General features: G+C 35.7%; 1 protein-coding gene across 1 annotated transcript in view; it reads right to left on the bottom strand.

Annotated features, from left to right (window-relative positions):
• Positions 1–354: 354 nt before the first annotated feature.
• TMX4 (thioredoxin related transmembrane protein 4) overlaps positions 355–16,542 on the bottom strand; it is a 45,013-nt gene continuing 28,825 nt past the window's right edge. The window contains exons 6-8 of the mRNA XM_007539575.3: positions 9,784–9,885; positions 8,037–8,100; positions 355–6,519 (exon numbers count right to left, since the gene is read on the bottom strand). Of these exons, the coding sequence (XP_007539637.1) occupies positions 6,161–6,519; positions 8,037–8,100; positions 9,784–9,885 (525 nt within the window). The 3' untranslated portion in view covers positions 355–6,160. The remainder of the gene's footprint in view (positions 6,520–8,036; positions 8,101–9,783; positions 9,886–16,542) is intronic.

The following is a 16,542-nucleotide window of genomic DNA, read 5'->3' as shown; positions in this document are numbered from 1 at the left end:
TAGTTGTCAATCCCAGGAAGTTCACATGTTCTAAAGGGTCTTCAAGATTGGAACAAAGAAGGCGGTTGTGTTTTTACTATTCAAGGATATTGGCCTTCAAATCTGCAGGTTTTGCTACCACCTAGGAAATAGGACCAAGTTGTATAGACTGAGACTCCACTTAGTGGATATTTTGTTTAGACAATTATGCAATTTAACTCACCTCCTGAGGGAGGGTCCACTGATATGGAAGTTTAATAATTTTCTTCTTACAGTTGAAAAATACATGATTTGGGTTTCATCAAACCAAAGAGTATATGAAAGAGAAAGTAAGAAACTGATGGACACAGAGGAAAAAAAATTAATAAAGTAACATTTTTCATGGCATAGGCAACTTTTATGAAAATATTTATATGAAAAGGAGTATACCATTTTGTTTCCACTAAGTTATTACTAACATTAGGTTTTCACAAAAACTGGCATTTACAATAAATAAAATGAAAACAAAGGATCAAGAAATGTACAGTTTTCTGATAAGGAGATCTATAATACAGGCAATGCACTTCTTGGTACATGTCATGATTTCCAGTGCCATTAACTGCAAATGCTACTTGTGGCAGCAAAAAAATATACAAATGAAGAAATAATTCAGTTATCACCAAGCTAATCATCAGAATTATCAACATGAATATAAATAATAAATGTGTAATGTATTATAATGCACATGAATAATATTCTTGTATAAAAGTTACATTTGCACAAAATAGCTACCTGGTAATAGATATGATCAAACTACATCAAAATATGTCATCATTGTGTGAGTCACAATAACAATAGCATGGTCAGCATGAAACTTTACCCATCTGAATGTAATATTCTAATCTGAAGCTTTCAAAGCCTTTTCTTGGACTTTCGGAGGTGTGGTTAATGAGTAGCAGCAGCTTCATTTTGCTCTCCCCCACTCAACAAGGAATAGCAAAGAGGATCACCTGAGAACGCAACAAGATGAGACTAGGATCACACCAGGAACCCACCGAGTCACAGGTGAGTACAAACACATGTGGCTCATGGACAGAGAGACTTAAGAAGAGAGATTCCTAGGGCTAAAAGTCTGTACCTACTCAGAGCAGCAGTCTGCCAGTAGAAGCATCACCTCCAGTCTGAGTTTTATCAATAAAAAGACTGCTGAAGGGAAGAGAACTTAAGCATCACCAATTTACAACTGTGGGCCTCCACAGCTATTGCTCCTCAGGGGCTAGAACAGCAGCAAGGAAGTCCTACACATGGGGAGGGGAGGTGCAGAGAGCTGGCCAGGTGACTCAGGAGAAAATCTACACTCCCGGTGGTGAGGATGTATTACCATATAGTAGGAGGAGCCTTTTCACATCGTTTTTATGATCAATTAAAAAAAAGGGTGAATAATTCCCTCAGAAATCAGGATTTATTCAAAAACACAGGGCCACAGAGTGTAGCTGAGCTGGCTCAGTTTGGCTTCAGCTAGGAGTGAGGCAGGGATTAGGCCCAGGATTTGGGACCCTTGGGGCATGGGAGTTTTGCATAAGCACTGTGCTATCTATCCTCCACCCTGGTTTATCTCTCTCTCAGGAGAGAAAGATTAAGCCAAAAAAATCTATTTGTAGTTAAAAGGCCCACAGGTTCCCACAGCCTGCAGGGAAGATAAGAGGGTTTAACAGCCACTGTACTTCACTTCAGACATGGAGATAACATTAAAACAACTGTTGGTTTCCAAAACTGTGAACTATTACTACCTTACTTAGACACAAGTCAGTCCAGGAAAGTGAGATTAGTGGATTAAAAAGTACTGAGAGAGGGACATCATATCTAACCCAAGAAGAAACACTGGAGAAATTAACCAGGACAAAAGTTCAGATAAAAGCCCTAGAAAGATAGAAGCACATAAGAATAAAGACAACAATCCAAACACTAATTGATGCAATAGTTAATAGATGCAATAGTTAATAGATAATAGAGTGAGGAAAGCTCTTGAAAGTAGTATCATAAAAAATTGGGAAACAACCAATGAGACTCTAAAACACTAAATATCTTGAGGTAATCAGAGCTGAAAGCTGGAACAACTGAACTAAGAGAGCATCTAGCTGAATAAGCTAATAAAGTATCAACAGTATAACACAATAGTTGAGCTGCAGAAAACAGGGTAGAGAGAACAGAATTAAGTGAGGCAGAAAAACAGTATTAGCAAGATGGAGGATGAGACAAAAAACAGTATTAACAAGACAGAGGATGAATTAGAGAAAACTAAGAAAGAAGTAAGAGATCTTAAAGCCTTTTTTTGTTAAAGAGAGCTGTTGAAAAGTTGCCCAATCAGTGTTCATCAGAATTTATAATTCTACATTGGTTTTTTTAAGACAAGATATAATGATTTTAAAGAAGATCAAAACATAGGACTGAGGTAAAAGGAAACTAAAGAAGAACATTTCTGTTGGCACAAAACATCCACATGAATACTTTCCAAAATGTTATATCTGACAGGATAGGTTAACCTCACTTTATAATACTGGCAAAAAATAACACTCAACATTGAGATCAAGGATATAGATAAATTATTGATACATATTAGCAAAAATACTAACCTATTCCTTTCTCTCACTTCACTGCAATGTAAGGTTTTTATATTGAAATCTCAGATGGAGACCCCATGTTTTCAATCTTTGGGAAAAACTCTACTCTTTCTCATCCTATAAAGCAGCCTACAGGTGCCACTCTTGAAGAGCTTGATATTACAAAATCACATTATGCACTTACCTTTAAAAAGCATTCCTATATCTATCCCAAAGTTGTTATAGGATGCACGCTCTGAAGGCTTACCTATACCTAAATGATGAAAGAATACCTTAGATATTAACAAGGGTTTATGGTAATAAGCATCAAAATTTATCCTCCTTGGCTTTCAAAAGCCAACCTGGCAGAACTTGATTCCTTTAACTTCAGTAGTCATAATAAATTTCTTCATATAGAAATCTGAGCCTAATAGGGACCATCAGTAGGAGATCTGGGTTTAAGTACCTGATTAAAAATGCAAAGCTCTGTGGTCCGGGAGGTGGTGCACTGATAAAACTTTGGACTCTCAAGCATGAGATCCCGAGTTCGATCCCCGGCAGCACATGTGCCAGCATGATGTCTGGTTCTTTCACTCCCCTCCTATCTTTCTCATAAATAAATTTTAAAAAAAATACAAAGCTCTGTGAACTGAATGAGTCCTTTCTCTAACCCATTCAATACTTTTATTTCAAAGGGAAGGAAGGAGGTGTGGTTGTCTAAATAATGTGTCAATTTGAGATCCCTAATCAAGTTGAGAAGGTTTAGCAAATCTGCCTAAGATGAATAATAAAAGTAACTAAGGAAAAAGGAGCTAGGCAGGTCAAGTTTTGCTACTGGTCAATGAAAAGGCAAAATGCTCTGACAACCCATATATAAAGCACTGTACCACTATTCCAAAATCTATAGGTACTTTTTCGTGAATCTATATAAATTTAAATTTATATAAATACTACTCAAAAATGAAAAATAGTACCTGACTGTAACACACAGAAGCCTGGGTATTATTTGTTTTTAAAATCATGCTTCTGTGTACTTGACTTCTGAATTAAAAGTCTATATAAATTTCATAAAATCTTATTTAAGTGGTAACCAAATTTTAAATTACTTAGTTGACTTTCCCTTTAGTTTTATATTAAATATTGAACACAAACCTAATAGGCATTAAGTGGAAAGAAATTAATTTATATGTATTATCCTACCACTTACTACACCCCCTACTTTGCTAGGATATTACAAAAAGGGGAGGAATAGCTTCTATAGGCAAACAAACTTTTAATGGATCCTCTTCTACAGAATATTTTCACTTTTCCATTTTCTTCTAAAGTATTACTGAAAAAGAAAAGTTCTTTCTTACTAGGTAATTAGGTATTCCTAATTGAAAATTGGCCTTACATTTGAAGAAGGTTAAAGTAGATCTTATTTCTTCATTCCTTCCCTCTGTTAACACACACACTTCAATATAGGTAAAGAGGCATTTTACAGAAAAACTAAACTATGAAACCTTTTTTATTTCCTGTCTCTGAACTTGAACTCAATGATCCCTAAAAAATTTCAATTCAGCTAGTTATAAAATAAAAGAGAAAAAAGAAAAGAAAAGAAATAAGTGGTAGGAAGACAAGTCAGTTCTAACCAAGATTCTCAGATCAGGGAAATGGAACTGCCACCATCAAAACCATGACATTTTGGGTGTCAGGAGATAGCTCACTATGCAGCTACAGATTAACATCGCCATGACCACAATGTTGTGAACACCAGAGCACTGGAGGAAGCTCCATAGTTGGTGGAGCAGGGTTTGTGGTGATTTTCTAACCTTCTCTTCTAATCTGAAATATAAAGAATGAAAGTCATCCCAGCAAGCGTGGAATCATGCACTTGTGAGGCCTTGGCAATGAAAAACAACAAAATCTATGGCACTTTGGCTAAGAATGTGTGAGAGACCTCCATAGTGGGAAGGGCTGGCAAAGGACTCATGTCAAGATTATCCCCACTCAGTCATTTCTGAGGCTGTGTTGCTGCTATCAGGGAAGAAAAATTAATAGAAATCTTAATAAACCTCACCAAGTATCAGGTAACTACATTAGATAGATGAAAAATAAACATCTCTAAAATTGGATTCTGTCAGAACAAAAACTCTCTTCATATGAGGCTTGCACAGGCTTATTCAACCATACAAAAGTAGAGGGCTTCAGAAATTCTCCCTCCTTCAGTAAACCTGTTCAAAGTTAGTACAAGGAAAGGGTTATCTGAAGAGTCAGATAAATGTAGACTGTATATTTCTATATAAAACATGACAGAAACTCTTTGAATTTCATAAGCCTATACTACTATTACTCTCTCTAGACCCCAGGGATATAGGATTGACTTTAGGCATCTTTCATAAATTTAAATCTGATCTTATGAATTTATTCTAGGACATAAATCAGGTGAGGCAGAAGTAAATGAATAGATTTTTAAAAAAGAAATATGGGCCCCTGAGTACTTTTGGTAGGTTGAGTATTGAGAGATTTACAGAAATACAATCCCTTACAAGATTAGGGTAGAAGGAAATGAAACAAAATCTTTCATTTCCAGTATTCACTTTCATTAATTCTTTCACCAAAAGAACATCACTGCAGGAAAACCAGAAATAGCTTTCAGTTATTATTAAAGTGGTTCAAGAGCCAAAGAACCTCTTGAGATGAAAGCAAAACAACACACTATTTAAGTTTCTGGCAAGACTTAGGGGACTGCAGACTTCAAAGGGGATATTGCTAAAGAAACTTTTTAAAGCACACATATACTTTTATTTTTTTGGCAAAAAAAAAAAAAAAAGCTACAAAAATCTCTACTGAAAAATCCTTATTTCCTTTTGAACCTCCAAAGGTTACAACATTTCATTCAAGATGCCTGGTAGCCATGGCTTCATGTCAAAATCCTCAATCAGAGGAAAGGCAGCTGATGTCAAGTCAGCTGCTGTCTGAGTCTTCTCACTAATAAAGTATGCAGAGTGTGGGAAGCCTGCAAGACCGCAGTGGGGAAAGTTGGAAATAACCTAGGTAAGAAATAAAATATAACAAAGGGGATTTAGGGGATTGGAATGACTTTCCAACTTCTTTCCAAAATAATAATCAGGGCTTTCTCAATTTCAATGTCTAAAAGAGAAATATATTACTGCTCTATAATGCCAAATGTTTCTTACAATTTGATAAAAAATAAATACCTAGTACAAGGAAAATGGTTAATTCTGCTACACTTTATACTCATGATGCTTCATTTTTATTTGATACCTGCAGCCTTGCCTGTGAATATACTAATGCAAGGCTTTCTCTAGCCTCAAGAAGATGAACTTGGGCCTCTCCAAAGCCCCCAAATAGATCCTAACACTGTTTATTTTTCAGTATGCTGATTGTCATATCTCAAAGATTCACACTCAAATACACAAAGCTTAATGCTATAAGACCACATAGCTAGAGATCTTTTTTCTTTTCTTTTTAACAAAAGCTTGCTTATTCTGGAAAAAAAAAAAAAAAAAAAAAGGATAATCAGTTTGGTTTAAACTACAAAAGAGCAGGGAGTTAAGATATTCCTCAGGTCTATATTTTGAGAAATACTGTCATGAAGTTTAAGGTCCCTTAGCAGCAGACTGACTTTTGCGTTGCCTCAAGGTATCTTCTGACTCTGTGTCAGCTGAAGAGGGCTTCTCTGAGATGTCTTCTTCAGTCTCATCAGCTTCTACCTCCTCCTGGGCTCCTGTCAGGGATCTATGGTCCTGGGAGTCACTCCTTTCCTCATCCATACCAGCAGTCAGGTTGTCTTCCTCTTCTTCATCTTCTCCTTCATCCTCATCACCAAGGTCTTCTTTCTCTTCTTCTTCATCTATAAGGCTATCTTTGTTTTCATCTTCATTTGAATCATCTTTTTCTTCCTCTGCATCCTGCAACTCTTTGGCGCTATGAGGCTCTTCTGACCTCCGATTCTGATCTGTGGAGGTAAGAGAGATACCTCCTCTGAATAAACAACAGTTATTCAGCAGTCAATTGGGAGCACCTGGCTGTGAAATGAAGCAATGGAGAGCATATGACAATTCTCTCTACTTGGAAGTTATATTATCACACCCTAAAGATCACTGGTTGGCATCTTAGCTCCACCCAGAGCTTTCCCAACCCTCTCTGGGGATTTACCATGTTAATTTTCAAGGATACGGGTGGGGGGAAGGGCAAAGGATTTCTTCATGCATTGTATTTTGTACTTGGAGAAAGCAAAGTGAGCCATTCACTGGCAATGGTGATTGGTTCAAAATTTTGACATAAATTGAGCCAATCAGAATACTTCTTAGGAGTTTAGTCAGAATCAGGAAGGAAAATTTCTTCCTTTCTATAGGAATTGTTAAGTTTAGATAAGAACTGAGGCTGTTGATAGTCACATGGAAATCACCTGGAAATAACACCTAACATCCCGTGAGCTGTGCTTGAAATCAGACATCCTAAAATTGTCAATTATGTGAACTAATAGGTCCCCCTCCTCCCTTCTGTTACCATGAAGAAGTCTAAGAAACAGAATACATTTTCTTATTATCAAGGGAAATCTCAAAGTCTTAGAAACTTTGAGAACTAAAAAGAAATATAAATGTATTAAATTTTCCATATAAAATTAAATAAATACAAGCTTTTATAAAAGTCTACATTGAAACTCTCAAAACTTGCAAATTCAAAGCTATTTGGCCCCAGAAGCAATGTGGAATAGTGAGGATAAGGAATGTAAGAGAATTCATTAAATAATTTAGGATAGTCACTAATACATAATAGAGATTTAGCAAATATGAATTTCTCTCCTTCTCAATCCAATGTGAATAAAGAAAAAAGTATTAACTAACTAATGAATAGTATGGACATAAAAGAGAAAAACAATTGCCAAAATTAAACATATCCTAATTTAAGAAGAAAAATAAACTTTGAATCTTTTCTGAGATCTCTATCAGAAATTTGGCTTAAGTTTGGTCACCTAGAAAATCCAGGAGGAGGGGCTGAGTGGTGGCACACCTGGTTGAGTGCACATGTTACAATGCACAAGGACCCAGGGTCAAGCCCGAGTCCCCACCTGCAGGAGGAAAGCTTCACAAGTGCTGAAGCAGTGCCACAGGTGTCTCTCTGTCTCTCCTTCCCCTCTCGATTTCTGTCTCTATCAAATAAATAAATAAAAATAATTGAAAAATTTAAGAAAAGAAAATCCAGGGGGGAAATGGTACAGGAGGTGGCGCAGTAGATAGAGCACTGGACTCTTAAGCAATGAGGTCCCGAGTTCAATCCCCGGTAGCACATGTACCAGAGTGATGTCTGGTTCTTTCCCTCTCTACTCCTATCTTCCCTGTGAATAAGTTATTTTTTAAAAAAGAAAAGAAAATTGGGGGGATGGGGGGAGATTCATTACTTGTATGAGCAGAAAAAGGGCACACCACAGAACTCCAAAAATATTCTATTATATGACATTAAAATACTTACCAGAACGTTCAGATAAATGCCTTGGAAATGGCACATAGAAACATTCTGATATTAATACCAAGACCTGGAAAATAAAATGTAATTTATTTTACAATGAGTAGAAAAGAAGAAATTCATTACCAGAGAATATCACAATTAGGTCCTGCTTTTATAGCCAAATATTCATGCATGCACAATTAGTTAGAAGCTGATCAAAGACCTTTCACACACTTAATGGCAAAAATTCTCACAGTTGTGTGTCTTTTAAGACACATTACAACTGTAGACTTATGGAAAATTACAAGTCAGATTTCTATAAAATTTATTATTTTGTCAAATCAAATTCTCATTTCAAGTTCTTCTATATTTGATATTCTATATCATTTAATCAACTGACAATCTAGAATCAACTCTTTTCTTCAGTTCAAAACTCTAATAATCTTTTACTTACCATTTACCTACTTCCAAATGAACTTAGAAACAGGCCTCACTGTTTCTTGGTCTTAAAGTCAATCTCAAAGGTAAAAAGTCTGAAACTTTATGTTAAAACAGAGTGTTCAGTGGTCTTTCAATGGGCTGACATTTAACCTATAATCTCTGTAATTCCTCCTACAGAACTGTCAAGGATCTCATATAGTTGCCCTTACAAACACAAAAGTCTCATTATCAGGTCTTTCCAGAATATAACAGAAAAGGCTAGATATCTGGGGTCTCCGGTATGGAAGTTGGTGCTCTAATAAACTGTGTTATCATCCAACTTTCTATAATGGATTCTGAGAATATTTTGTGTCTCAGAGTACAAAGGTCAATCAAATTAATCAAGTGTACACAAAGAAAAAGCTAAAAAAAAAGTAAATAGAAAACTTATGGGTGGTGTGGCACACCTGGTTGAGCACACATTTCAATGTGCAAAGACCTGGGTTTGAGTGAGCCACTAGTTTCCCCCTACAGGGGGAAAACTTTGTGAGTGGTACAGGTGTTTCTCTGTCTCTATCCATCCCTATTATACCCTTCTTTCTCGATTTCTGGCTGTTTCTACCCAATAAAGACAAAAAAAAAAAAAAAAAAAAAACTTCCATCAAAGAGTAAAACATGCCATACATTTATAGTTGTCTAGGTAGCCAAGTAAATAAATTTATTATATTAAGTCTTACCTGAAACATTTAAGAGACACAATGCAAAGATGCTTCCTATATACTGATTTTCATATCCCAAAATGAAATAATTATATGCTTTGCTTCCCATTTTTTCCCACAACCGAGTGTGATGTGTTTAATCTATATTATCCTACAAATTCCACCTTGTGAAAATCAACTGTGTACAAGCAACTAGTCAGGATAAGAGGTTTAAGTGAAAGAATGAACAAGGGAAATCATCTTTTTCATTCAGGGAACAAATTCACGGTTTTGGTCTTATCACTACAGTGTTCTAATCAAATGAACAGTATGTGAAATCACAGTTGATTTACTTGTCTAGGAAACCATCAATTTAAGTAAGGTCTCTACTTCTTCTTTCATTGTAGCCTATACTCTGGGCAACACACACCTTCCCAATTCAAGGGAAAGGAACAAGAGGCAATTTAATGATTTTTCCATTATATCCAAAAATTATCATTGAAAGCACTAATAAAAAAGCAAATGCTACGTAACTACTTAGATTACACACAAAGTGATGTTTATTTATGAGTGTTTACTCTTTCTTAGCTGTTTTTCATTTTTGCATGAAACCCCTTGGGCTCAAAAACAGAACAAGATTGATATTATCTTACCAGACCCATGAAAAGGCCAAAAATCAAGGTGGCTATGATGAAAAAGACGTAAGAACACCAAGCAGGAACTCCAAGGGTCACAGTGAAATAATTGTGAAGATGCTATAATAAAAAGAAAAAAGTTGCTATTTATTCACTGTAAGAAGTATATTTCTTTAGAGATCAGATATGGTAGAATGCTAGTAAAACTGAATTTGTAGTTCCTTCTTATCTATCATAATCTACTCTTGGTGATTCTCCTACCTGCCAATGCCCATGTTCAATGAAGAAGCAATTACAGAAGCCATACCTTCTGCCTTCTGCCTCCCATAACGATTCTGGGTCCATACTCCCAGAGAGATATAGAATAGGAAAGTTTCCAGTGGAAGGGATGGGATATGGAACCCTGGTGGTGAGGATGTGTGGAATCTTATCCCTCATAACCAATGTTTTTTGTTGATATTTTCTATTTTTTAAATAAATTTAATAATAAAATGTATATCTAAAATTTTACTCATAATATACTATCCATAAAAAAATTAAGACCGTTACCGATTTTAAAGTAAAACTAAATCACTACTTAAAGAACATTAGCCATCTAAAATGTCTCCTTTCCTTCACAGTAAGCTAAATACCATTAGCAAGCAGAGATAATGCCTCAATGACTGGCCTAGTACTGATAAGGTTGATGATAATGACTCCATTTTTCTAGATTAATATTTCTCAAAATATAAATTACTCAGGTATCTTGAACTGGTTTCTTGGTTTATAAGTGTCAGTCTGCCTTTGTATTGATGCATAGATAATATGTATTTTAGAACTTGATTTATAAATAATATCTGTCCAGTTGCCTTACTCATATGGCTGGGATGTATAAGGTGAAGTTATAAGTCCTACACAATCTCACACTCTGACTAAAAAAAAAAAAAAAAAAAAAGAAAACTTATAGTAACCCTCAAGTAACATTTTAGTTTTCTATAATTCAGCTAAATACTTGCTTTTAAACCTCTGCATTTGGAGTGGCAAGTGTCTCAGCACATTCAAAATTTCCTCTAAAAGTATTAAGTTCCTTTATTTATTTTTTTTTTCCCTATCAATTTACCTTTAAAGTACATGAGTTGCTTGGAAAAACCCAGCCAACTGGATTAAAACTGATCTCATTAAGTTTCAGGTTTCAGTTTCTTTAAATTGCTAGGCAAAGTGACAGTTTCTTCTTGTGGAAAACAAAATTATTGTTCAGTATTTTATGTGTCCATTACAAGAAAGCATCCTATTATTTTCCTTAAAATACACCCCTAAGAATGACCTGATGAGCCTAATACACTGTTACACTATTATAATAAATTATTTAGCTAACTTTTGTATAAATAAAGATTACAGTAAAAGCACTAAATGAAAATAGCACTATAATACAATAAATGCTAAAATATTCCAACCAGAGGTTAAGATCAATTTAAGGAATGGAGCCATGTCATGGAATCAAGGGAGAGAGGAGAGAAGAATAATGCCACTCTGCATCACTGGAGTCATAAGAAAAGACAAGACACAAAGACTGAAAAGTCTATCCACACATGCACCACAAATAAATTACCACAGCTTTCCTAACTTGGATTGTGGCACCAGGTCAGAGTGAGGTTTTTCAAATTCAATACTCTGCAGCACATGAATTTTATAGCTTTGTGCTCACCTTGTACTATCCTCTAGGTTATGACAGTTTTTATGAGTTATCACATTTTTTAAAAAACGAATTAAATGTTATACTGCTACTATAAATAGGTTTCAGTATCAATTCTCTATCTAGAAGCTACCTACTCTTGAGAAACTCCTCTAGCTGCCCATCTTCCATGCTACAGTGAATACTGTGATAAGGGCAAAAACTCAAAACTGCATAAAGGTAGATATTAGAAAGTATTAAGTTTATACAAAAAAATAAATAAATATGGGGTGAATGTCATCATGACTGAATTGGAAAAAATCAAATGAACATGGGAAATTATCTATTCTTCCTCAACACTGTGATAATAATTACCCACCATGAATCACTAGACTTCAAGGTGACAGAAAAAGTTCACAAAATATGGTTTATAAGACTACTGAAGGAACTTTCTCACCTCAACGGTTTACTTAGGAAGAAAATATGTAGAGTTAAGAAAACTAAGTATAATCCCAACAAACTGGAATTTACAGAAACTCAACTATGCGGCTGTATCCTCGTCAAATAAAAGTGACATTGTAAAGAACAACTTTTATCTCCAGAATGACAGACCCAGAAAGCTGCCTTCCCGACTAGGGCTAAAATTCAAGAGCTCAGTAGATCTCACTTCTTAGATAACTGCTCTTACTTGAGTTATATTCTTCATTAAAGAAAAATACAAATACAGAAATAGAAATACAGAGGAGGTTATATATGCCATAACTTCATTATCAGACATAGGAATTTCGGATACCTAATTCATCATTCTTTAAGTATTTTTCTGTTTGTACTTTAAAATGCTCCATTAATAAAGAAACTCTGTATATACTGTTTTGTTCATTTGACACCCTGCCACAAGTATTTACAACACTCACTATTCCTCCAGAGGCTAAGAATGAGTCCTGTCTCCACACCTACAAAATGTCACTAAATATACATATATATGAATAGTTACAACTTTGCCTCACTGCATTAGTTACTATGTGTTTTTCCTTTTTGCTTGTTTGTTTGTTTTTTCAGATCAAAGAGAATAAGTAAACCAGAGTAGGGGCACGAGTGTGGATGGACATCACAGCACCAAACTTTCCCTCAGTGCAGTAGGGACCAGACTTGATCCTGGATAAAATTAATGTCCTTCCCTATTTTTATCTTCTTTGAGATTTTACACTGTTAGTTCTAACCAGGATTTCTTTCTTGATGTCTCTGACCACATTCTATGCTTCATCTTCTCACTGCTGATATCAATGTACAATAGTTCACATTGTCTAGATAGGAATTAAAAATAGATTATATTCTCCACAGTTCAACAATTAAATGAGGCTGTTGGGGAAGAGAGAAAAGACTGTTAAATATGTTGAATGGGATGAGTAGTGAACTACAAGGACTGGTTCAGTAAGTGGTTGCATGAGGTTAAGATTGTACCTAAAGGTTAAAGTGGGAAGCAGAGACCTGTCAGGTGGCCAACAATTGCATCCCATCAAGTCAGAAATCACAATTTATGTCAATCTGAGCTAAATTCTAGAAAGAGAAGAGTCTGAGAGGTTTTCCTGGAGATTCCATGAATGACTAAATGTTTATTTCTAAGAATAAAGCAGAGATCAGGAGATATCTCTATGGAAAGTACAGACCTTCCATGTAGAAAGCCCTAATTTCAATCTCTGGCACAGCATATGACCTGTACTCTGGTCTTCTCAACTACTATTTCCTCTCTCATAAAAACAAGTATATCTATAAAGTACTTTTAAAAAAATAATAAAACAGGCCTAGAGAGATAGTTCACCAGGTAGGATATATCTGTATTATCATGCACATCATGAATCAGAGCAAGTAAGACACTAATTCCACCAAATGTATACATAACAGAACAAAAATTAGAAACATTTATCTGGAACCAGAGGAGACCTAGAATTGCCAAAACAATCATGAGAAAAAGAAGCAGAAACAGAGGCATCGCACTCCCAGATCTAAAAACTATTTTATAGGGCTATTGTAATCAAAATTGCCTGTTACTGGAACAAAAATAGATACACAGACCAGTGGAACAGAACTGAAAGTCCAGAAATAAACTCCCACATCTAATTTTTGATAATGGGGCCCAAACTATTCAGTGGAGGAAGGAGGATCTCTTCAATAAATGGTGCTCAGAAAATTGAGTTGAAACCTGCAGAAGAATAAAACTGACCACTATATCTCATCAGAAACAAAAGTAAACTCCAAATGGATCAAGGACCTGGATATTAGACCAGAAACAATCAACTATGTAGAGGAAAATACTGGTGGAACTCTTTCCCATCTAAATTTTTTTTAAAATTTTTATTTATAAAAAGGAAACAATGACAAAAACCATAGGATACGAAGGGTACAACTCCACACAATTCCCATCACCAGAACTCTATATCCCATCCCCTCCCCTGATAGCTTTCCTATTCTTTGTCCTCTGGGAGTATGGACCAAGGGACATTATGGGGTGCAGAAGGCAGAAGGTCTGGCTTCTGTAACTGCTTCCCCACTGAATATGGTTGTTGACAGGTCAACCCATACTCCCAGGCTGTCTCACTCCTTCCCTAGTGAGGCGGGCCAATGTGTCCTGGAGCCCTGTTTCTCCATCTAAATTTTAAGGGTATCTTTGATGATACAGACCGAACTGCAAGGAAGACTAAAACATAAGCCAATGGGACTACATCAAACTGAAAAGTTTCTGCATAGTAAAAGAAACCAGCATCCAAAGAGACTCCACAGAATGGCAGAAGATCTTTATATGCCATACATCAGACAAGAGGCTAATAACCAAAATATAAAGAGCTCACCAAACTTAGCAACAAAAAAGCAAATGACCCAATTCAAAAGTGGGGAGAGGATACAACAAAATATTCAATACAGAAGAGATACAAAAAGTTAACAGACATACAAAAAATTGCTCCAAGTCACTGACTGTCAGAGAAATGCAAATAAAGACAACAATGAGATACTGCCTCATCCAGAATTTGACTGAGTTTGCAGTATTGCACCAAAGTAAAGTAAAAAACGGGGTGGAGGGGTTGCGGAGAATGGTAGATTTTCAGCTCCACTGTAGGGAGGTGAGTAGAAACACAGACCTTGAGTGGTAGGAATGGTGGTTTTGTTTGTTTGTTTGTTTGTTTTAATTTTAATTTCTTTATTGGGGAATTAATGTTTTATATTCAACAGTAAATACAAAATTTTGTACATGCATACCATTTCTAAGTTTTTCATATAACAATACAACCCCCACTAGGACCTCTGTCACCCTCTTGGATGGAATGGTGTTAATATATACTATTAACTTATAGTCTTGTAAATTACTATTTAATCAATATGAGAGGGAAAAAATGGATTTAATGTCTCAAACTCTTTAATACATAGACTTCAGTTCTGAGTACATAGTCCTTCAATCTAAGCACTTAAGATTTCAAATGAGAAACCTGACTGAATTTTAACACTGGATTAAATTGTTAATGCATTTCTAATAGTAACTTTTTTGAAATGTTAAATCACCTATGATCTTAAACCAAGGAGACCATAAACAACCAGTCTTGTCAGTATATTATATATATATATATATGATATATATATATATATATCATATATATATATATATATATTTGTAAATAGCACTAAATGACATAAATCACAGTAAGGTCTTGTATGATACAATAAATCCTAACCATGGGATTTTCAAAGAAAACCAAGTTCCCAAATAACATGGTTATAATATTAATTATCTATTGCCTTCTTAAACTCTAAGACAGTAAGAAATCTTCCTCATTCTCTATAAAACCCATATTTCTTCCAGTCCTAGAACTTCCGGAGCTTTGCTTGTTTCTCTTGATCCACACCATTTGATACTGCATCTACCGATCTCAACCAAATAAATGCAACCAGTGCCACCTCGACATGATTCACTTCAGATAGTGTCCAGAAGATGCCAGGCCTGTGATATCAACCCTCCAACTTCAATACTCTGCCACCAAGTTGCAGATGCTACCATGACCCCAACCTGATTTCCGTGGGCAGACAACCTCACCAATGAGTTCCGGAACCTCCCCAGAGCCCTACCCTACTGGGTAAAGATAGAAACAAGCTGGAAATATGGATTGACCTGTCAATGTCCAGGTCCAACAGAGAAGCAATTACAGAAGCCAGGCCTTCTACCTTCTGCTCCCCATAAAGATTCTTGGTTCATACTCCCAGAGGGATAAAGAATAGGGAAACTTCTAAGGGGGGCATGGGATATGGAACTCTGGTGGTGGGAATTGAAATGTATGGAATTGTACCCCTCTGATCCCACAATATTGTCAATCATCATTAAATCACTAATAAAAAAATTACAAGAAAAACTACAAAAGTTACCAAAAGGTTTAGGGGGAAAAAATTAAAGCAATATATCCATACACCCATGAGGTGATCAAATAACCAACAAACTTGCCATTAAAACTCTCCCTCACCTACAGTCATGGCAAATATACTGATGACCCCAACAAATGGACTAAGTATAGTAAACTTAAAGGAATTGTTCTCTTTAGAAAAACTGTCAATGTTTTTGCAGTTCTAGGGCTGCATACATGTACAAACTTTTCCCAGACTAATTTTTCAGTATGTTAATTTCAGATAGAGAAAGAAACCATATCCACTTGCTGTGCATTCCCATGGGGTGCTGGAGTTTGAACCCTGATCCTCTGCATGGCAAGGTGTATACCCTACAAGGTGAGCTAATCTCCCAGTCCCTAGAATTATCTATTGCTATATGTGTTTTTTACAATATTCACTTAAACACAGCAATAACAGATAAGGTTGATGGTGAAAACAATTCTAGAGATTTGATAAAAAGAAAAACATGTTAAGATTTAACTGGCTTTGTAGAATGTAAAATCTAATAGTTTCTGACAAATCTTACAGTATATCAAATAAAACTATCTTTTTGTTACCTTCGTAAGTTATCTACAAAGACATTCTAAATGTCCATAAAGAAACCAGGAGGTAGTTCACCCACATTATCATGCTCAAGGACCCAGAGTCAAGCCCCTGGCCATAACATAAGTTCATCCATCCCTAGGGGATAAGTATCATGA

This window comes from Erinaceus europaeus, chromosome 1, assembly GCF_950295315.1.
Source record: "Erinaceus europaeus chromosome 1, mEriEur2.1, whole genome shotgun sequence".
Taxonomy (NCBI): Eukaryota; Metazoa; Chordata; class Mammalia; order Eulipotyphla; family Erinaceidae; genus Erinaceus; species Erinaceus europaeus.
Note: the sequence above shows the minus strand (reverse complement) of the source record. Positions and strands in the feature narration are given on the sequence as shown.